The following is a 22,994-nucleotide window of genomic DNA, read 5'->3' as shown; positions in this document are numbered from 1 at the left end:
CCACCTATTTTCTACACAGTTTAAAGTAATTTACAAATACAGTGGAACCTCGGTTAACGAACTTAATCCGTTCTGGAAAGCTGTTCGTTATCCGAAATGTTCGTTATCCGAAACAATTTTTTCCATAAGAAATAAAGGAAATAGATTTAATTGGTTCCCAGCCCCTGTTGACTCTCTAATGTTTGAAAGTTACAGGCTATATAGGTATTTGTTTTAATGAGAACAGTTATAATGCAATATAAATGGAGTTAAATAAACATAAAATCATTAACGAAAGCATTTAAACATCAGAAAACTTGCCATTTTGACGGCGTGTGTGGAAGCAGGTGTGGGGAGGAAGGGGTGGAATTACTGTTGGATTCCCCCTCCATGAGCACACGTGACATTATAAAATCGGGGGTGACTTCCCTTTTCTGTAGCCTTGAGGTTAAAGGAAAAATCTTGTCCAGTGTCTGTTGCTTCTACCTTTTTTGTAAAACTCTTCGGTAATACGACATCACACATCCGACAGACGCATGCCACCTTCACACTTTGAAATCATTTCCTTTTTCAATTCATTTGTTGGCCGCTTCCTTGTCATTACCTCACTACTATTAATTGCTCTTAATCTTCTTTGGAGCCATGATTGAGGATTATCTTACTAAAATAAAGCAGAACAATCACTAAATAAGAAGGATGCACACAGGTAAGGAACGACTGATCGTAACTGTGTCTCGAGCGCGAATGATGACATGCTGGTCGGTCACGTGTGGTTCACGTGGCTGTTCGTTATCCGAAATTTTGTTCGCTATCCGAGACAAACTTTTAACGAAATTTTTGTTCGTTAACCGAAATATTCGCTATCCGAGGCGTTCGCTAACCGAGGTTCCACTGTAAATGTTATTTTTCCGCGTTTCTACAGTGAAGGGTTACTTTCACTGAGTAGAGTGATGTCCCTTCATTTAACTGCCGTACTTGTGTCAGCTTTTCGGCACAATTTGTTTTTTTTTCCCGTTTATCTGCGTCATATTTTGTGTACCAGTGCTCAGTGACTCTGTGATATCATTATCTATCTTTCCGGATTGGTTGCTGTGTCTTCGTGACTTCTATCATTTATCTGGAGCATTTTATTTCAACTGTAACGTCCGCGCCATCTTGCCATATTTTAGATCTGTGCATCGTCTGGATTACCTGTGCCCACAAACAATTGTAGTTTTTCCAGTACTGCTGAGCATTGCGTTTTTCCATTTTCTGATTTGTGGATCTGTGTTTGTGAGTGGTGTTCATGCGCTTGGAAGCAGCAGATTGTCTCTCACAATTTCAGCCATCAGATCGTTTGGTGCTGTATGAAATTTTGGTATGGACTTTCCTTTTGGTTTTCTGCAACTGCTGATGTGAATTTTATTGGAGTACTTTTATGAATTTTGGTGAAAACTGGTTCTTGAAGTGGATACTGGCTTTACTCTACTCATTGACAGTGGCACAGGAGAATTGGAGGTTTTCCCTGATCTGGCAGTGGCTAGGATTGCGCTTCAACGACTTGAATCTTGTTGTGTTGCGGTGAAGGCGTGGACGACCAGGAATCGTCTTAAACTCAACGACAACAAGACAGAAGCGTTACTGTGTGGCCCCAGGGCCAGACAGGGAGCAGATTGGCATTAGTGCCGTGCAGGTCGGTGATGCCTCCATAGCCTTTGCTGACTGTGTACGGGACCTAAGGCTGTTTATTGATGCAGAGCTCTCCATGTGCAACCATGTCAGTTCTGTTGTGTCTAAGTCCTACTACTTTTTGAGGACTTATCACCTCACCAACCACGTTCCGCAAAAAACTGAAAACCCATCTGTTTCTTTCAAACCAGTCTTAAACTACCTTTATTTGTTCTTCATTTGTTCTTTTTTCTGCGCAATGAGCATTCTTCGGAATGGATACCTGCGCATTACAAATCGACATCATCATCTAATGTTCAGAGGCTTTCCGTTGGGACTATGAGACTGTACTTGTATTGTGAGCGATGGTAGTGTCAGGGCTTCTCCCAGAGTAGTGTTTACAAACAGTATTTTCCTGTGGAACAGCAACAGTATTGAGTGGTTGGAAGAACTGTGATTCTGCTTTGTCTTCACACTGCAATCTGATCATTTTCATCTTTTTGTGAATGAGTCACTTACACTACTCTGCTTCTGTGTTCCAAGACCTTGCTGAAAATGTGAGTGTATTGGATATTAACTTGCTGTCATATTGCAGAAAACTTGGACTCATTACTAAGAAAACCGTGCGTGGAGTACGTGGTGGGAGGATAGTTCGAGTATGTAGCCTTGCTAATTTCCGTTCAGACTTCATGCAAGTGTTCACACCAAGCTCTGGCACCAGTGAGCATCCTGGACTTACAGACTCTGTGGATAGTTTGTCTTTTGGGGCTACGGCCATGTTCCTGTAATTCTTCATGCTGCTGAGCACCCCGGCGCCTTGAGAGTATCGCCATGATACGGATTTTGCGCGATATAAAACCCCACAACATCATCATCATCACATTGAGATAAGCCGTTTTAACCACTAATGATTTGATCATGGGTGGGAGCCAGAAATTTTCCTGGGACTGAAGATTTTTCAAGAGCCATGTAGTACTAGAGCATATGCATATAACGTTATATGACACATGGTTGCATACTCGTTTCACGTTTTTCACATGCATAACACACATAAGTCATACAATGTCTTTAGTAGTTAACAATGACAAATGTCCAACTTTATTAACCCTAATGGGCAATTATAACTTGGGAAGTGTGTTCTGTTACAAAAGTTTAAAAAAACTGCTAGTTACAATATTAGGCGAGTGGTGCATTATAAGAACGTGCATTCTTATATATAAAACATAGGTACACCTATATCACACACGCATGCACACATACAACTGACAATTAATCTATAATCTATGGTTGAGCATGTGGACTGCAGAGGTTGTAAACCATTTCAAGTCCCTATTGCTTTTGAATATAGGCATAGTATGTTTAAAGCGGCCCGGTGGCGCAACGGTTAGCGCTGTTAACGCCTGTCACCAATACAGTGAAGGTTGGCTGCCCTGAGTTCATTTCTCGTCTCGGGCATGCTGTTCTTTCTCTGCACGTGGCATCTGTTTACATGGCTGGCCGCCCTCCGCCAAGGACATGGGAGAAAAGGCTGGTCAGCTTGAAGTATGCTCACAATTTTTGCATTTGGTTACAATTTCGTGATTGCTCCACATGTGGTGCACTGGATAATGTAATTTTGTAGGTTTGCACTTCTCCACTTGATTATTTTCATTTTCCCCTTAGCACACTACAGAGCTGAGAATTAGTTTGACTTGACGCGATGTAAATTTGTTTCGAGAGGAGTATTTAGGAAAGTTGATGTTTACAATCTGCGATTTCCTCCACTTTTTCCACTAAATCCGTGCCGCAAAGGACGCGATGTTGGAACGTTTGCGTTGGTTACCACGGGGATGTTTCTTACTTGCCATGATTTTGTTTGGCCGTTTGCGGATCTTCGATGTCAGGTGACGAGGCTAAGCCAATGGAAAGACGTGTCTAGCGTGACCAATGATCAGAGACTTATCTCAATTCGTTAGGGTCACATGTATTTATGGACTGATGTCTGTGTGAAGCAGTTCGCCAGGAGATGACTTCCATCTGGCCTCCAGCGCAGACGATGATGATTGGCACGATAAAGTCATACACAGCTTACATTAGTCCAGTTATGATCTCTTACAAAGAAGAGAGAATACATTAAATGGGGATAAGGTCTTTTTTCTGCTATGGTTTCATTTTGACATACCATTTAACTGAAGAAAAGTGAGTGGTGGTTGTTTTGAAAGACAGAACAAAGTGCTGTTTACAAAAGCTGTACTCACAATATAGTTAAAGTCTTGTTATAGAGCCACATGTGTTACATTTGACTAAAACGTTCTGCTTATTCCATTTAGCCATTTTACTAACTTCAAGTTTCGATAACAATGTCGGCATATTGTAGCTCTTAAAATAAACTTGATCTGCTGTTCGCTAAACATATGTCCAGGGTAAGTCAAGCCTCTGCCTTCTTGCTCTTTCTTCCATCGACCCCACCTTATTTTAGACGCGAAAAACGCAATGTTAGATCTTCTAATCTGATGGGAACGGCTGTTCTTGCTCCTCGCCATGGCCGTTGGTACTGGCCGATGTCAGGTGACGAGGCTAAGCCAATGGAAAGACGTGTCTAGCGTGACCAATGATCAGAGACTTATCTCAATGGGTGGTTTTCACGTGACGTCATCAGTTTTTGCGAGCTGCTTCAGCGGCCATTTTGATTACCCTACTAAAGCAGTGGTTACAGAAGCTTGCCTCACGCTGCCAGGGATGGGCAAGCTACTTTTAATTTGTAGCCGGCTACGCTACAGCTACTTTTTTTCAAAACGTAGCCAGCTACACTACAGCTACAATTTTCCAAAACGTAGCCAGCTACTTTGGGCTACTTTTAAAATGTAGCCAGCTTCTTTTGGCTTCTTTTGGCTACTTTAAAAGCGTGATGTTATAAAAAGTTAGCTGTAGTCAGCTGGCTGTAGCAACATACACAAACATCAAACATACACACAAAACACTATATTACTTGCTAACACAAGAACTGGTTTTTATATACATTGACCTTTATTCTGATCTGAGACCACCAAAAACTCCATATTAACAACAAAATGCAAAGGTATAAAACAAACTTTTGACTTAGTGCTGATAATTTGTGAATACTGTTAAAACAAATCTACATGCTTTCAGTCCTCCATGGAATTGAACTTGACCAGAACTTTGGCCTTGAAGTTGCTGTCTGTCCCCCTAGTGCGCAGCTTTGTCATGATAAGTCCTGCCAGACTGAACTATCTCTCAACCGCAGCACTGCTTGGCAAGACGGTGTTGGTGCGCAAATAGAGTTGTTTGACCGTGGGCTATTTGTCCAGTTCATTGACATTCTGCGACAATCCAGACATCAGGAAGGTAGTTGTCTCAGGGGTGCCGGTAACTTCTTCATAAATGATGAAGTCTGCCTGTTCAGCTGAGCACTTGGTTGGGGATAGGACTGGCGTGTCCATCAATGGCGTGTCCATCAATGCTGCCTCTGCAGTCAAGAGGGATCTGCATTTCTCACGCAGGGTTTGGTCCCCAGTCCACATCAACTTGCACCTGAAACAATAATATGCACAATAATTAATGCTTTGTTTAATTTCGTTAAATTTTTTTTTTCTTATTGTTTTTTTTTAATTAGTTTTATAAAATGTACTGTTTTTTATGTACTTATTTTGATTTGTAGGCAAGTGTCAAAAGACCAGTGACAGTGAATATTATGTTTTGTTTTTTTAATCAACACCCCCCTCCCCTCACCTTCCGTCAAAAGTTTATTTTTTAATTTATTTACGGATATTTGTATAGCGCTTATTCTCGTGTAATCTGAGCTCTAAGCGCTTCACATTCTTCTCATTCTCAAAAGAACAGTGACAGAGAGTAGCTTATCAATGAAGAAAAAATACACTGAAATAACGAAAACTCTCACACACCTTGGGTTCGACACAGTTGCAAGCAGGGTGTCTTGGTCCTTATAGGCATCAGCAAATCTGGTCTCCAACCCATTCAGGACAGCAGTAGCTAGGGGACCACAGATTTCTAGCTTGGACTTCTGTTGCTCGATGCGGATTTTGAGGGTGTTGAGCTGAGGCAGGAGGTGTCCCAAGCCCACGCACTTCTCGCCCTGCAAGTAGTCGAGGCACATGAAATTTGAGTTCTGTGACCAAGAACAAAAGATATTAATTGTGGATACATCACCCTACTTAAAATAAAACTAGTAAAACAAACAAAAAAGGAAGAAAAAAAATAGTAAAACTTACCTCCAACATTTGGTTCGCCGTTTTCCTGCTCATTAACTGCGTTTCCTGGCCAGTGAGTCTGGACACGAACTTTGAAAACTTCTCGTTCTCCAGCATGAAGAAGGACAGGTTGCATTCCAACAGGTAATCAAGGACGGCGGAATTGACGTCTGCTTAGCTGACGGTACTCTTGTGTTCCACTTTGAAGAGCTTCGAGACAGAGGGTTGTTCGTCGTCTTCCCTTTTCCGCTTTCGTGACGTTTCCAAGTCTTGAGTCAACTGCCTGGCAAGCAGTGGATGTTTCCTCTGAAATAAACACATGAAAATGAAACAAAATTTTGGAAGTCCATTCACAACCACAGCAAGTTTCTACCAAGCTAATAGTCATATTAAATTACTAGCATTAAATATAAAATCCTTCAAGCCACCATACTGTTCAAACGTCCTCCATGCTCTTTTCATACAAACAAACCAAAACACACACACACACACTTTATGACAAAGACTAAATAGATAGTACAGAAACGGTAAAGACAGCAGTTTGCTCAGTCGTCGCCGCAGCGGTAATCACGTTGATGCAACCCCTTACCTTTCCACAATCTTTACAACATGTACACTCCTCTATTCCAAAAGCAGACAAGCAAGAACATGAAGAATGAAGATCGATGAAAATCTCAACGAACTTACCTGCAAGTGCGTTCTCAAATTAGACGCGGACGTCTTGTTCGTTGAGTACTTCGTGCTGCCGCACCCATTCTTGCATTTGAAAGTCTACCCACTCTCTGTTGCTTCACAAAATGTAAAGAATTTCAAGTAAGGCTCGAAATTGATGGGTACGTCCATCTTCGTTTCTCAAATCGCTCCCGCCACGTGGACGACCCAGTACTTGCGGTTACTGAGCGTGCGAGACACGTGGGTGTCTGGCTGTCAACACACCGAGCAGTGACAGCAGTGGCTGTCGTCGTCTTGCTGACACGCTGTCGACGAATGGTCGTGAAAGTAGCCAACATGTAGCCAAGCTACAGCTACTTTCTAAAATGTAGCTACGGCTACAAGCTACTTTTTTTTAATTTGTAGCCGGCTACGCTACAAGCTACAAAATTTGTAGCCAGCTACAGTAGCTGTAGCTAGGCTACAGCTTCTCCCCATCCCTGAATTTTAGTATATGTACTACACAGGTAGTATACATCCTAGGTTGTTGTTGTTGTTTAGTTGGAAAGTTCTTCCACCTTGCGGCGATTTCGCACTATGGGGTGTGTACTATCAGTGTATTATCCTTGAAGGTTCTTTTTTGGTAAATATTTTTTTTCTCCATAAACACTAGCATAGTATTTACTATCTTTGGTAGTACTACTACATACTATTAGATACGCTAACACTGGAATTATATAGAGATTAGTAAGGATGACACACACAAACGCAAAGCTTTTTTTAATCCTCATCTGCTCCACTTCGCATCCTTCTTTGTTTCCTGGGTATCATAGCATCTAGATAGACTCAAAAGTCGATCGAATGGGTAATTTGTTTTTTACCTCATGTATTTGTTATTTTAATTTCCTACAATCAATAATGTGTGTGTGCCCGCACACATGGGTAAAACAGAAAGAGAGGGGGACTGAAGGAACACATGAGAGCAGGACAGATGGCAAGGATATAGACCAGACCTGGGCAAACGCCGGCCCGCCTCCTGTCTCTGACCGGCCCGCCCGCTGGCCTGCCCGCCAGTATATATACTATATATACACTATTGGGTGAAACTGAGTTAACTATATTAGTCCGGCCCTCTAGAACCATCCCAATTTCTCATGCGGCCCCTTGGGAAAATTAATTGCCCACCTCTGATATAGACTATAGCCATCCTGTCCCACCCTACTACTAAAGTGGATGGACAGGAAGTCGATTGATCAGGAACATGTGAGACAGTGACAAGTTAATGCAGTCACATGCTGGTATTCACTCCACTATAATCATGTGATTGAATATTTCCCTGAGGCATACAACTTTGCACCATGCACCGCAGTGACAAAAGTTGTATGGTGTACTGTGGAGGACTCTATTAGCAATATGGCTCTTACACATTTTCTCATTTTTTAATACTTGCATGATGATATTTTTTATTTTACATATTAGAACAGATGAATATGCAATGATGATGATGATGATGATGATGATGATGTAGTTTTGTAACGCGCTAGTATCCATATCACAGAGAAACGCTCAATGCGCGGGGAACCCAGCAGCCACCAAGCTGCAGGGCAAATGAACAACTTCAAATAATGTTAAACAAGTGAGTCTTAAAATTGTACAACAAATGATCAAACGTGTGACAACTGTTTTTTCTTGCTTAGATAGCCACCAATGATCGCGCCACAGGTTAACAGTAAGAATGCAACTCGTGTAAATCATCCGACTTAAATTGTAAGTCTCGCAAATCTTATAGAATTTGATCTCTTCATGAGTTTTAAATGAGTCAATAACAATCTAGTTTGCAATGTGTTCAGATCATGACTTCTCATACCATTATTAGTATGATTTATTTTATAATGAACTTTTTGACTTAAAAGGAACCCTACACAAAACCACACCTGCAGAAGAAGACAAAGAAAGCACCAACAAAGCCATTTCGCTTGAAGCATATTTTGAATTATATATAATTAAACCAGTCTTGATTTAGGCATTGTTTAATCACCATTATGAAACATACTCCTTCATGCACAATGCAAAATGTATTTCACCCAAAAAATTGTTCCTATGTACATCTCCATGTAAAGATTTATACACTGTGTGGCAACATCAGACACCTGTACATTTGTATAAAATCTGTAGCATCTGAAAAATTCCTGAGGAGACCCTTTCTAAGAGTCTAAGTTATCTGACATGGCTGTTGGTTTTTCTCTTTTGCTTTAATTCAACTAAAACTTAATTCAAATATACATATTTTCAAATTATGCATGAAAATGTGGTTTTATTTCAATTGTATAAAACAAATGAGGAAAAAACCTTTAAGTCATTGATTTGTGAAAGTGTATTCTGATTACGGAAGACTAATAAACAATAATTTTTTAATGACATCAGCACTATAATTATTATATCATTACTTCTCACTTTAACTTAAATAAATCTGTTAACAAAATTAATTCTTCATAAATTCATACAGCTTTTGTAAACAGCACTTTGTTCTGTCTTTCAAAACAATCACCACTCACTTTTCTTCAGATAAATGGTATGTCAAAATGAAACCATAGCACTGACCTACAAAGGATGCTAATTTATTAAACCACTTTTAAATAGTTCACATTAATCAATAACAAAGTAGTTAAGGTAATAAAAGCAACAAAACCAACATTGAAAGTCTACAACATGCTTCATAAACATAGAGCTAAATTCTATGATCACAGCAACTTTTCAGTGGGTAAGCAGTCAGTGAAATGTAAAGTTTTCCTAAAAAACATAGGTCTATTGTCCTGTGTAAGCATTTATATCAAATTATCAATCTTTTTATGCAGGAATATGCATTGGCATCTAGGAAATGCAACAGATAAATAAGCAATCACACAAGAAAGAATTGCCCCAATCTTTTCAGTCACTTATGGCATAGCCAGAACATACCTTGAGCATAGCCTGAGCACCACCATAGCATAGCCTGAGCATCACCATAGCATAGCCTGAGCATATCCAGAGCACAACCATAGCATAGCCTGAGCACAGCCTGAGTACCACCATAGCATAGCTTGAGAACCACCATAGCATAGCCTCAGCACCACCATAGCATAGCTTGAGCACCACCATAGCATAGCCTGAGCATAGCCTGAGTACCACCATAGCATAGCCTGAGCACCACCATAGCATAGCCTGAACACCACCATAGCATAGCCTGAGCACAGCCTGAGCATAGCCTTAGCACCACCACAGCATAGCTTTAGCACCACCATAGCATAGCCTGAGCATAGCCTGAGCACCACCATAGCATAGCCTGAGCACCACCATAGCATATCCTGAGCACAGCCTGAGCACCCCCATAGCAGAGCCTGAGCATAGCCAGAGCACAACCATAGCATAGCCTTAACATAGCCTGAGCACCACCATTGCATAGCTTGAGAACCACAATAGCATAGCCTGAACATAGCCAGAGCACAACCATAGCATAGCCTTAGCATAGCCTGAGCACAGCCTGAGTACCACCATAGCATAGCCTCAGTACCACCATAGCATAGCCTGAGCACCACCATAGCACAGCCTGAGTACCACCATAGCATAGCCTCAGTACCACCATAGCATAGCCTGAGCACCACCATAGCATAGCCTCAGTACCACCATAGCATAGCCTGAGCACCACCATAGCATAGCCTGAGCACAGCCTGAGCATAGCCTTAGCACCACCACAGCATAGCTTTAGCACCACCATAGCATAGCCTGAGCATAGCTTGAGCACCACCATAGCATAGCCTAAGCACCACCATAGCATAGCCTGAGCACCACTATATAGCACGTTTAAATAATCATACAATCAAATACAATAATGTGATAACATGAAACAATAGAACTACTATATGCTGACCTCTGTAAGAGTCCATCTCTGCAAATAAAACAGCAGTTAGGCGTCTATACCAGGGATGCCCAACCTACGGCCCGCGGGCCTTATCCGGCCCGCGAAACTTCTGCCCACAGTGCAGGAAATCGGCATGTTAGAAATTTTAAAAAAAAAAAAAACGAAAAAAAAAACGAAAAAAGGGAAGAAGTATTAATTTGTCCCTACGGAGGGGCGTTTCCCAATCTTTTTTTCGATGGACGAACATTTCGATTCAGTGCTCCGACTTGGTGTCTCTACGATGAGGCCGGACATTCAGAAGTTGGTTTCATGAAAACAACTTCAAATATCCCACTAATTAGTACATAATTAATGGTAAGTACAACTTGTTTCTAATAAAAATGGTATCTGCTCTTTTTTTTTTTTTTTTTTTGTATTTTTGCGGTGAAGTGGCCCGCGACACGGCTGTCCGAAATGGATATGGCCCGCGATACAGCTGTCCGAAATGGATATGGCCCGCAGGCCGAAAAAGGTTGGGCATCACTGATCTATACCGTTGACTCGATCGAGTGTCGTCTGCTTGGTGTGAAAGGGACGTAACCTCTCATCAGTTGTTACTTCAAAGCACTGTGAATTGGTATAAATCAACTAATACTGCCACACAGATATACAGCAGTTACATAATAATCCACTAAATACTGCTAAATTATTATTCCTAAATGTTTTCTTTTATACTTTCGTGAAAGTGCTTTATCATTATTTATTGAGAGGGTTAGAGACTTACATAAAGGGCGGGAGCTGTCGGTGTAGGATTTCGATCGACGATACGTAGCAAAGTAAGTGGAACTGTAGAATATAAGATATGTCAAACAGGCAGGTTAATGGGTTTTATTTGAATATATTCTACAAGATTCAAATAATCATGAAGCGGATCCTAGTGACTGAGCAAGAGTGCGTTAACTTAATTGTAACTCACATTGCGATACTGTATATTCAATTCGTTTCGTAATCTTAGACTGACAGGATACATGTATGCTGCTCGAATGAAACAGGAGTGGGTCACATTGACGGCTTTCTGGCTTCTAGAATGTATTGCAATTATCAAAGGATTGATGATGTTAATATTGATGTGTCTACATATAAGTTCATTAGAGGAAGGACATCTCAATTAAGCTGTTATGATTCCTCCTGCAGTGATATTTCTTACCTTTACAGACTTCTCAGTAAGTCAAATGTCAGTGATGTGTTTATTTTTCAGAAATCTTTCTATCAGCCATCTGATGCCAGCATGCCTAAATCAAATAATCCACCAAAAAAAGCGAAGAGCAGAAAAGATTCAGAAAATAAGGTACTGCCAGTTGAATGTGATGAAGATAAAGATGTTCAAGTTGTTTCCATGAGGAAAACTCGAAGTCATGCTAAAACTTATAATGCTACTAAAAGCAGTGTAAATGTGACAGATGCTCACATTTCAAGACATTTGAAGAATCAGATGTCAGTCTCTGAGGTAAAAGTAAAATCCAAGACAAAAGAAGAGTGTAAACCATCAGCCATGGCTGCCCAAAGAAGAGGAAGATCACTGCTGCAAAAAGAGGTGGATTCTGGGCTAGAACAACTTCAAAAAAGGAGGCAGACTGTCGTGAAAAGAGAAAAGCAAGCCTCCTTTCAAAAAGATCTACTAAGAGGTTCCAGGAAAAGATCATCAGAACTTGCAATTAAAAGTAGCACAAACAAGAAAGCAAGACCAAGTGTTAGTAAAATGCATGTTGAGGATGATTCTTTTTCAGAAACAGAGCACTCCCACACTGATCTTGACAAAAATTCAAAAATGTCAAAACTTGACAAATCTGCTGATCTTAAAAAATCATCACGCAAGTCTTCACGACAGCAAACAAAAAGAACAGGAAAGAAGGAAAGTGCAGCTGAGTTATGCAAAAGGATGACTGGACGAAAAAAATATTCAAACCTTAGAGAAAAGGACTCAGACAAAGAAATCAGGCATGTGGAGATGCATGCTAGCAGCAAGGATCTTGAGCATTCCAAAGAAGTAGACAGAAATAATCTTCAGGTTCGAGCTGATGATGCTAGACCTCACAGTGGTGATCTGAACATTCGGACTGAAGAGTCTAGTTCTGATTCAGACTTTGAAGATGTGACCACAGATTATAGAACTCCAAGCACTTCTCCCTTATCACAGACTGTAATCTCTTCTGGAGTCAGCCGAAAACTGGAATCTAGCTTTTCAGAAATGGAAATCAGTCCAGTTAAACAAAACGACCTACAGTTGATTACAGATGTTCCTTTCACATACATGAAAAATAAAAAGTCTGAAAATCTTCCAAAAGAGGAGAAAGAAATTTCAAAGTGTGACTCTAAAGGCACAAAAGATTCATCAAGCAAACAATGTAAAAGGAACAAATTAACTTTAGCTTCTTCTCCAGATAAAGTAGTTGGCAAATTTAGGCCAGCTGTATTGACTGTAGATGAAATGGATGTGACTGCTGTTTTGCTGAAAATGGAAGGAAAGGCTGACCAGAAAGCAGCAGATGTGATGTCAACCTCAGAAAATTCTGAAGAATCAGATTGGGAAGAAGTTGAAGGTAAAGAGTAGTGTTACATGATTTAAAATACTTCTGAGTAAAATATAGCACAAAAATATATATACAATATAGTACAATGATCAGCTTCAATCAAAATTTGATTTTTTTTTTTTTTAATTCATTTAATGGAATCTTATGCAAACACATATTTCTGACAAGCACAGTAGACAGTAAAGATGTGTCACAGGGAAATGTTTAAATTTGATTGAATATTTTTAGACAGATTAGTTAATGTGCTTAGCTCAGTTGATTTGTTTAAACTGGCTTAACAACTTTGCTTGTGATCAGCTTGGTAATATATAAAGACAACATTTGTAGAGACTGCTGATATGACTGTTGGATAAAGAACAGTTCACAGTGCATTATATCAATTTGTGACCGATCATTGGTGTTCAGCTTAATGTTTAATACTTAGCAGTAAGTTTTTGATTACAGTTTTTGTGACAATGTCAGAACTTCCTACATATTACAGAATTAAATCAATGCTAAGAGTACAAAAATAGAACTGCCTGATTTTCAGTGAAAGAGATTTCATTTTTAGGTTCTTAAATAAACAGATTTTTTTTCTTGGTCCTTATTAATGAAGCACTTCATGTAGCTATTATCAAATAATTTGCTTTCATCTCTTCTGACAGAGTACAAGCACAGTCCTGTGAAATCCCAGATACCAGATGCACCAGTGGAAATTACTATCAATGACCCAACCATGCTTCACAAAAAAAGGTAACATCACTTTTCCGTCAAATGTGTTTCTACTTAAAACAATCTAGCATATCACATTCATTAAGAATACACTTGAGTATGCTGAAATCACTTTCCAGTTGAAGTGTCATTCGGTTGGGTTGTGGTTTTCTTTGGATTTTTTTTATTTTGGTGAAGTTACAGATATTTTATGTGACTTTTAAAGAAAAATATTTTTGTTCTTATTTTAATTATTGCAGAGAGAAAAAGGCATTTGACTGGAGAAAATATGTAAAGCAAAGAATACAGAGGCTGGCAAGAGAGACTCAAATGGAGATGCACAAGGTACAAATAAGGAAGATTTTGACTGAAATTTCTCCAAACAGATGTTTGTTTTATCCCAAGTAGTTTATGATGAGTTTCATCGTACACCTGAAAAACATGACATTATTACACAACTGAAAAGTTTATTAGAGCTATGTAAAGTTCATGTCATACTGTTGTCTAAGTGCTTTGTATATACAGTAAGCATAGAAACATCTCAGATTCTTATATCTATATATAAAAATATGCCTCTTTACCCTTTTTTTATCACTTCTTTTAGAAGTGCTGCTTACTTGTCATTTATTCTCTTGTTTAATTAAATAATTTATATTTATCAGGTTCATCTGCTGTGTTTGCTGAGTCATGGAATGCAACAGAACTCTGCGTGTAATAATGAAGAAGCACGTGCTTTTGCTCTTTCACTTATTTCTCCTGAAGACCTTAAAAAAAAGGTTTCAAAACATACCACAGAGAGCTTGCAGACTTTGGTGAAGTGGTTTAAAATGTCATTCAGATTGGACAACTCTGGTGCCTCACCAAAAATCTCACTGGTGTGCAGACTACTCATTTTGTTTCCTTGACAAAAGTGATAAATTGTTTCTACTTTAATCATTTAATACAACCATTTTCAGTGGGGTATTTCTAAAGAAGAAGACTTTTATTCAGTTGAAATGTGTTTCAAATGAATATTAAAACATCTTTTATTTGAAAGCCATTTAAATGAAAAGCAAATCATTCAAAATCACTTTTTTTAACTTACACTTCTGGTTTGTTTTAATGTAATGCAATAAAGAAGTAATATTCATTTCACATAACAAGTGAATGTCATTTGCTTGCTTGGGAAACCTAAAATAATGTCTCGAGATTTATTATGTACATTGGCTAGATTTCACCAACTACAATCTCTTCAGCATTTGCCGAAAGGACTGCACACGACATAAGACTGTTTGTAATGGTAAGTTTATCCCTGATCGAAATTTGTCTAATTCTTTTCTGGTGAGTGGTTTATTTTTATTTTTAATGCTTATTTGTGAATACTACTATTTATGTTAGCAGGTACTTTTATAATAATGTAGAATACAAGCACTATTTTGAAAATTTCCAGATGTTGATTGTGTTCCTAAGAGTGATGGGATTTAATGTGCGCTTGGTGATGTCACTGCATCCTTTGCCCATGAAGCTATCAAATGCCGCTTCAAACAAGGTATGTAAAGAAAGGTGATAACTACAGTACAATAGACACATCTCCCAAAATGATGATTAAGGTGAGATTTCCTCTCTAGGTGGCAGTCAAAGAAGTATTGTTTTCACAATGTAAATAAAAGTGTGTATAAAGGAACATTGGCTGGTACTTGCTACATTTTTTTAGTTGCATGTGTACAAATATTGATAGATCAGTGACCAATGCAAACATTTAAGAGTGGGGTTTTTTGTTGGTATTTTTTTTTTTGTTTGTTTGTCTGTTTGTTTGTTTGTTTGTTTGTTTGGAATGCTATCTGGTCATTCCTACCTGCATATTGAAGTGTCAGTATGGTCTATTTCTTCAGGGCCTTCAGAAAAAAGAGAAAAAAAGCAAAAGTCCAAACAGTTCAAATTCTCCTAATGTCAATGACAAAGCTGAAAGCAAAATTTCAGAAAAAGTATCTCGAAAAAGACAGTCGAAAGAAAAGCCAGGTCTGCCAAACAACCCACAAAAAAACCCAAAGCAAATTTTCAGAGTTTTGCCAAGAATTCAAAGAGGCCTGAGCTACAAAGTTCCTCCTCCAGCAGTTACGATAGTGAAGACCAGGAGACTTCTGCTGTGCTAGTCAGGCGGAAGTCTGTCAGGTCAAAGGCATCCACCCAAAAGACTCCTCCATTAGATGAGGAAAAGAAAGAGTCTAATGATGACTGTGTTTCAAGCAGCTCAGGTGATGAAGGAAGTAATTTTTCTGAAGAAGAGTTTGTTGTCAGGAAAAAGAAAAAAGGAAAAATGAGAAGGATGCAGGTCAAGGACAATACACTGAAGGAAAATGAACTGAAAGAAGGGTAAAAGATTTGTTCTATTTAGTTAAAGTGCCTTCGCAATGTTAGCTTTCCTCACCATACCTTTACAAACTGGACACAGTGAGCATCTGGGAAGTGTACAATTATTCTATGAGAGCAAGGTAATGTAGCTTATGATTGTGAAAGTATTCTTGTGATCATGACACCTGATAACTCTCCTTTCATTTGTCCTTCTCTCTATTAATATCGACAAGAACTGTTGTTATGTTACATGTACAAAGTGTTATATCTGTACATAGTCACCTTTAGTATGCACTAAAATCTTAAAAAACATGGTTCAGTTTTGCTTTATTTTCATTGACAGATCTGAAGAAGAGTTTGAGAAAGTACCTTCATTCTCAGTACCTGAAATCCAAAAAGAAAGGAAACACAAGAAAGCAAATAGAAGTATTTTATCAAGTTCCAGTTCAAACAGTCCAGATGTCTCCTCCAAAAGTGCTATAGCAGGTAACAGAATTTTTCGTGAGAAAGAATTTAATAATTTATTGTTATTCTTTAATGTCTTGGTGTAGGTCAGCAGATCATCCTTAACATAATCATTCTTCTTGTAATTGTTTTGAGGCTTTGATTTCTGTGTAAAAAATATAATGCCAGAGTAGGCCTCGCAAAGGTAGACATGTCTGAAAAACAGTTGTTTAGTTTCATTTGTTTTTATACTGTATCTGTACAGGGCACGATTCCTGGCTGGAAGTATACATGGCTAAAGAAAAGAGATGGATCTGTAAGTTCTCATGAAATAGCATTTTTACATTGTTTTGTCATTCTATTTATTAATATTGAACACAGCCATGCCAGTTTCATTCTTAAAATCTATATAACTATAGTACATTTATAGTGCATTTTGTATATGCTGTAAATTGACCAAACTTGTTAATCTGCTGATCGCAGCTCAAAAAAGAGTATAGTTTGACGCTTGAGTTAATCTGGACGTTCTACATAATGGACTTCTATTGTTTGTTCTCTCTACGAAGGACAATGTTTAGATCAGTGGTTCTTAACCTGGGTTCGATCGAACCCTATGAGTTCGGTGAGTCAGTCTCAGGGGTTCGGCGGAGGCTCCGCCACGGAGGTCAAGACAAAGCCGCAATTCGTGATGACACTAAAGAAGGGTTCGGTGAATGTGCATATGAAACTTGTGGGTTCTGTACCTCAAAAAAAGGTTAAGAACCACTGGTTTAGATATTATCAACAGTTAATGTGAAGAGGTGACTGGACATCCCATGAGCTCTCTTAACTCATTGTGGTCGTACTGGCAAGCCACAGCCGGTGGCTCGCCTTGTTTAAGAAGTCACACCATACACATATGTATAGTGCTTTCATTAATTTTTTTCATTTGTGAAAGGTTAATGGTACAAGAACAAACAATAGCTCATTGCGTCCCTTGGTTTGTATGACCTGGATAATATTAGGATAGGGTCAGGATGAAAACAGTTTGCTCGTGTATATTAATAACTGGAACTTTTTGTGTATATACCAAGTTTTCGCTGTGGCTCTACTGCCGAAATAGGAATCTGAAAGGCAGTTTCAGGTATGCTGCTGTATCCGAATTTTCTATTTTAAAAAAACCAAACAGAACATACCACCAAAGGTAAAACAGTTCATTTTTGCTAAATGTGACATTTAAAACTAATTCCAAATTATATTTTTGTAACGTATAGTTATGTTCCTAAATTTGTTTTAAAAATAGGCAAAAATGTGGCAATTAGAGACATCTTGTCTGAAAGGGAGATAACCTCACTGAAGTTAAATAAAACTGAATTTTTTTTTACCTCTTCAGGTGTGGACTGTGTGAGATGCACATTGGATAAGCCCTATGATATCAGCAGCACAGCTTCACAGCCTCTCCTGTATGTCTTGGCCTTTGACAACAGTACGTTGCAGAATAATAGATGGTGATCAAGTCTGATATTATGTTAAGTAATTGTTGACTGGATTTAAGATGTATTGGCTGGATCCTACGTAACCAAAGAAGACAAGCAGATACGTGTTTTTGTGTTAGCTTTCACATATAAGAGATGTTATGTTCATTTGAAAGGGTACTGGCTAAGCCTTCAACCATCTTTTAGAAGCCATGATTGAAAATCTTTTGTAAGCAGAGGAAGCATTGCATCTGCTAGAATATGCTGCCCAACACCTGCACAATGCATGTCTAATTCAAGTGTGTTGGCTTAACACTTTCACTTCTGTCAGTGTAGCTGTCTTGTTTATTTTTGTTATGATTTTTACTGTTATTTTCCTGTCTTTAGTGACGTTTTCATTATTTACACTGAAAGCAATCATTTTATTTAAATCATACATTTCACAAAATAAACTAATGACATTAATTATTCATCTTTTCATAAAATGACATGTTGCACTCTGTATGTCTGTATTCATGGGATGTTCTGTGTGATACTTAATGTAGACAGTTTAAGAAAGGATTTTTTCCTGATACACAGAGGGACACGTCAAAGACATCACTGCAAGATATGCTCCTCAATGGTTATCGCAGACACGAAAGAAAAGAGTGAATGCAGAGTGGTGGCAAGAAACGCTTGAACCCTATGCATCCACAAGTAAACATCTTGATGATAGGGAAGACCAAGAAATTGCAGGTGTTTAGAAAGCCTAACTACATTACAAATCATGTCCTTTTTTGTCATTATGTCTCTATTTTGTGTGTGAGAGTACAACTGCATGAGTGTATTAAGGGGAGGTAATAAATTATTGATTTCTGTGATTTTACCTGTTTTGAACACAGTAATGATACAGCATCATAGATTATAAAAATTGCTTGTAAAACTAAGTCTTTATTTTGAAATTATTGGGCTTTCAAATATTAAGGTGTTTGTCACCATTAGTATTATAATAAATATTGTGTGTACATTACAATCTTTCAGCTGTATTGATGCAAAAACCATTGCCTACAAGTATTGGAGAATACAAAAACCATCCTCTGTAAGTATATTGGAACTTTTTGAAATGCTTTTGATTTTTCGAGTTAAAGCACATTATGAAGGGATTGAATGCTTCTTTACTCAGGTGCTTAATGCACTAAAAGAGTTGGTGTCTTTTAATATACAGTGTGTAGTTTACCTGTTACTAAATGATAAGCCTTTTTGTGTGATTGTAGTTGGAAGATAGTGTTATTTTCCCTGTGTTTTTAATCACTTTCATTCCAGGTATGCTCTTCCTCGTCACCTGCTTAAGTTTGAAGCCATCTACCCTGAAACATCAGTACCTGTTGGTTACATACGTCAGGAACCTGTGTATGCTAGGGAGTGTGTTCATGTTGTGAGTTCCTTTTAGTCCTTCTGAAACTTTTACTTTTTGAGGGGTGAGGCCATGGGGGTCAGGCACATTTCTGCCTGTGAGCAATGGATATTTCAATCAAAAATGAAAGAAAACTATGCATGAAATTAATAGTAGGGACTTCATTTATTTTTAAAACATGTATTTCCTGTATTTTGTTTTACAGCTTCATTCACGAGATAATTGGCTAAAGGAAGGCAGAACTATTCGGGTAAGTTGTGATTGGATTATCCCTAGAGAATACTGCTATAGATTTTCTTACACTTCTCATGTTTATGCTTTAATCAGGTCTAATTTTTGCATGACATGAATTTGTCCATATTTTCTGATCATTCTGTGTGGCGGGGTGTGTGTGCATGCATGGGCAAAAGTTCATAAAATTCTTTTATTATAATTTTAGTTTGGAGAAACAGCATACAAAAGAGTCAAATCCAGAAAGAGATGGGTAAGTATTTGAACTATTTCTTTTGTTCTTGTAAAAGCCACTTTACCTGCTGCACAATATATAGCAAGCAATCAAACATATTAACGAGAGAGAAAAAAAGATGTGCCACACCAGAAGGATTTTGGTTGAATGTAGGACTTAAATGTAGAAGTTAAATTGGTCACAAATTAATTTTAAATTTTACATTTTTAAGCTGGATTGGGGGGGTGGGTGTGTTTGGATGTACTGAGTAAACAAAATAAAGCCAAAATTTTGCCATTTTGGATTTGTATTATGTACATTGTTTCATTTACCTGACCCAGAAGTATGCTGTATGAAAAGAAAGCTAATATAAAAGTATTATTATTTAGAGGAAACGCATAGATAATTCAGAGGAACTGGACCTGGAGCTTTTTGGACGATGGCAGACTGAAATCTATGTTCCTCCCCCAGCTGTAGATGTGAGTGTTCGTTTGCATTTTTAGCTAAGGTTAAGCGTAGGAGTGAGTCACTTAATAACATTTTAACAAGATGTGTTTATGCAGTACCAACTGTCAGAACTCATTTGTATCTTCCTGCTAAATTTCTATGACATTTCACAAACAGGAGCTTTATATACACAAAGTTGCTCTCTCTCTCTCTACAGTTAGAAAGATGACTGTCATATCTTACAAAGAATGCATGGTTATAATTTAAGAATATAATAATGTAGTGATGTAATGAGCTGAAGCATTTCAGCAGTTGTAAACTCATGTTTTGCTTTTCAAAATTAGCTAAACTGTCCTCATCATATTTCCATGCCCAAAAGGTCCAGATCCTTTTAGATAGATCTTAGCTGGCATTAGGATGCCTTCTAGACCAAAAATTTGCAGCTTACTATATATCAATCCTTTCATCTTACACTTTTCTGAAAGTTAAAATCTATAAGTGTTGTCCCTTCAGAGATATCGATTTCAGGCATTAGGTTGTATAGCATACTTACATTTTTTTTCTTTGTGCTTTCTGATTTCAATACTGATTTTTTTCCTTTCTAAGGGAAAGATAACTAAAAATGAATATGGTAATGTTGAGCTCTTCCAGCCATCCATGTTGCCTGGTGGCACAGTTCATCTCAGAGGTAAACTCCTAACCAAGAACACTTTATTACCTACTTCGTGATTAGTAGAGGTGATGATTACTTAGTTTTAATCTACTTGATTCATTTTGTATGCTATGTATTAAAAATCAAATGGTTTTGTTGATAGTTGTGTGTGAAAGAGCAAGAGAGACTTCTGATTATTTCATTTTGTCATTTAAAACTTCATCTTTTTCATATATAGCTTGATGCACACCTTTTCAATATCAAGTCTTTTATGGTGTAGAGTTGAAGCAATTTGAGCATTTAGGGAAATAGAACACACTTGTACTTTATACAAAATGTTAATTTTTTTTTTTTTAAGAATTTTTGATGTTAGAAACAACTGAATTTCGGTTTCTGACAAGAAAATTTTCTGTATTCGTGTTCATGAGGTCTTAGTTTTCTCTACTAACATGTTTTCATTACTTTGTTTAGTACCAGCACTGAACAGAGTAGCCAAAAAACTGGGAATTGACATTGCTCCAGCTATGGTGGGCTGGGACCATCATTGTGGCTACTCTCATCCAGTGTAAGTGACCCACTCTGAAGTCACAGATTTTTTGTGTGTGGTGTATATATGATTGTTTAAAGAAATATAAATTTATGAACATAATTTATCAGTGTATAGGATTGTATTTGAAGGCTGCTAACAACTGGGATATAGCCATTTTCTTTCAAGTAAAGTATGAAGCAAACATTTCTGTGGCAAAAGATCAATGTTCTATACAGAATAACTGGGTGTGGGGCTAGACATTTCGTCATTTTCTTTACTCCATTTCTGCACCCATCTTTTGGGTCGCTATTTACAGTTTTAGTTTTAAATGGTTGTGTGTTGACTATAATGTGGGTGAAATCAAATAATGCTGATGGGGAAATTGTCTGTTGATGTTAACATGTTTTTACAGGCTGGATGGCTGGATTGTGTGCAAGGAGCACAAAAAGATTCTCTTGGCTGCATGGAAGGAAGATCAGATAATCCAGCAACAAAGAGAAGCAGAGGTCAGTACAAGCACTTTGCACATCTCAAACTTTGGTCGTGTGAAGAGTGTAGTTGCATATGCTTAGAAAATGTGATTTATTGCAGGAATAAACAATCAGAAGAGACTAGTTTTTAGATTCAGAATTGGAAATGTAAATAAAATTATGTCAACATCAAATATTGTTTTGAATAGTCTTGTTGCACATTTAGACTTGGAAGCACAGGTGTTAATTCCATTTGAGATCCATTATAAATAAAATTTTATATAGCAACTTTTTTTCTTTTGCTTCCTGTCATGACTAAAACCATTTTTTTTCCTTCAGTATACTTTTTTGTGCAATCCTGTAAACTTTTTTATTTTGCTTATGACTATAGAGGCGAGAGAAACGGGTCCTTGCCAACTGGACTACACTTACTCGAGGACTTCTTATCAAAGAAAGGCTGAAGAAAAAATTCAACCTGATGGTATTTACAAAATCTGTTCTTCGTGTTGATAATTAATAGGACTTTCATGACAATAAGTTCACTAGATAGTCAAAAGCAATCGTAAAATCTAAGTTCAATTTATGTGCTTCTCAGTTCCAGTAAAGCATTTAAATAGCAAAAGTAGAGTAGGAGACATTTTTAAATATGCTCGTGTCTTTTTCAGGACAAAAATGTTGAACTTGAAAAAATAAAGCAGGCTTCAACTAAGGGTGGAAAAGTTGCGACAGATGCACAACATGCTTGGCCTGCTAAGCAACAGCAAAAAACAGAAGAAACAAATGGCTAACTCAGAGCCAAAACAATCTCAATTTTCTGTGGAGACTATGTAAACTCTACCATTCCCCTCGTTTCCCCCAATTAAGGCAGCAAATAAGGTAAAGTGATTATATCTCTAAACGTGAATGCCTTTTGAAAATCTATCAGAAGATGATGAAAAGAATGATTTCCTTTTGGAATGATTTTCTCTTTGGAAGCTGTGGAGAGAACAGTGTATTTTTAAGTCTTTATTTGTAAAAGATTTAAGATTACAAGCATGTGTATCTTGTAAACCTCCAGCTTAATCACAATACACTTGCAGTTTTGTTATGCATCAAATAATAAAACTTGATGCTCATCATCTTTTTTTTTTTCCTCTGTGTGTGTGTGTGCATGTGTGCTCTGCATACTTAGTGCTGCTGTACCATT

General features: G+C 37.9%; 2 protein-coding genes across 2 annotated transcripts; both read left to right on the top strand.

The window, feature by feature from the left end:
• The first annotated feature begins 10,895 nt into the window (after positions 1-10,895).
• On the top strand, positions 10,896-15,805 carry LOC112571777 (biorientation of chromosomes in cell division protein 1-like 1). Its single transcript, XM_025251058.1, has 8 exons — positions 10,896-11,198; positions 11,621-12,962; positions 13,598-13,685; positions 13,904-13,988; positions 14,306-14,518; positions 14,854-14,922; positions 15,073-15,171; positions 15,515-15,805. The coding sequence occupies exons 2-8, from the start codon at positions 11,651-11,653 to the stop codon at positions 15,773-15,775; spliced, it is 2,127 nt and encodes a 708-aa protein (XP_025106843.1). The 5' UTR covers positions 10,896-11,198; positions 11,621-11,650; the 3' UTR covers positions 15,776-15,805.
• Positions 15,786-22,928, top strand: LOC112571780 (DNA repair protein complementing XP-C cells-like). The gene is made up of 15 exons (XM_025251060.1): positions 15,786-15,995; positions 16,318-16,460; positions 16,684-16,734; positions 17,791-17,883; positions 18,452-18,607; positions 18,893-18,950; positions 19,175-19,286; positions 19,471-19,515; positions 19,705-19,749; positions 20,100-20,189; positions 20,764-20,845; positions 21,281-21,374; positions 21,751-21,844; positions 22,200-22,289; positions 22,474-22,928. Exons 1-15 carry the CDS (start codon positions 15,940-15,942, stop codon positions 22,594-22,596), a joined length of 1,332 nt encoding a protein of 443 aa, XP_025106845.1. The 5' UTR covers positions 15,786-15,939; the 3' UTR covers positions 22,597-22,928.
• The last annotated feature ends 66 nt before the right edge of the window (positions 22,929-22,994 follow it).

Source organism: Pomacea canaliculata, linkage group LG9 (genome assembly GCF_003073045.1).
Source record: "Pomacea canaliculata isolate SZHN2017 linkage group LG9, ASM307304v1, whole genome shotgun sequence".
NCBI lineage: Eukaryota > Metazoa > Mollusca > Gastropoda > Architaenioglossa > Ampullariidae > Pomacea > Pomacea canaliculata.
Note: the sequence above shows the minus strand (reverse complement) of the source record. Positions and strands in the feature narration are given on the sequence as shown.

What these genes read in the sequence shown, in the direction of transcription:
- LOC112571777 (XM_025251058.1), top strand. Translation starts at nt 11,651, where the DNA reads ATGCCTAAATCAAATAATCCACCAAAAAAAGCGAAGAGCAGAAAAGAT. An exon ending in AGATTGGGAAGAAGTTGAAG is followed by an intron (nt 12,963 to 13,597) that starts GTAAAGAGTAGT and finishes CTCTTCTGACAG; the next exon opens with AGTACAAGCACAGTCCTGTG. An exon ending in CTCAAATGGAGATGCACAAG is followed by an intron (nt 13,989 to 14,305) that starts GTACAAATAAGG and finishes TATATTTATCAG; the next exon opens with GTTCATCTGCTGTGTTTGCT.
- LOC112571780 (XM_025251060.1), top strand. Translation starts at nt 15,940, where the DNA reads ATGAGAAGGATGCAGGTCAAGGACAATACACTGAAGGAAAATGAACTG. An exon ending in TAAAGAAAAGAGATGGATCT is followed by an intron (nt 16,735 to 17,790) that starts GTAAGTTCTCAT and finishes TTACCTCTTCAG; the next exon opens with GTGTGGACTGTGTGAGATGC. An exon ending in TGTGGCTACTCTCATCCAGT is followed by an intron (nt 21,375 to 21,750) that starts GTAAGTGACCCA and finishes ATGTTTTTACAG; the next exon opens with GCTGGATGGCTGGATTGTGT.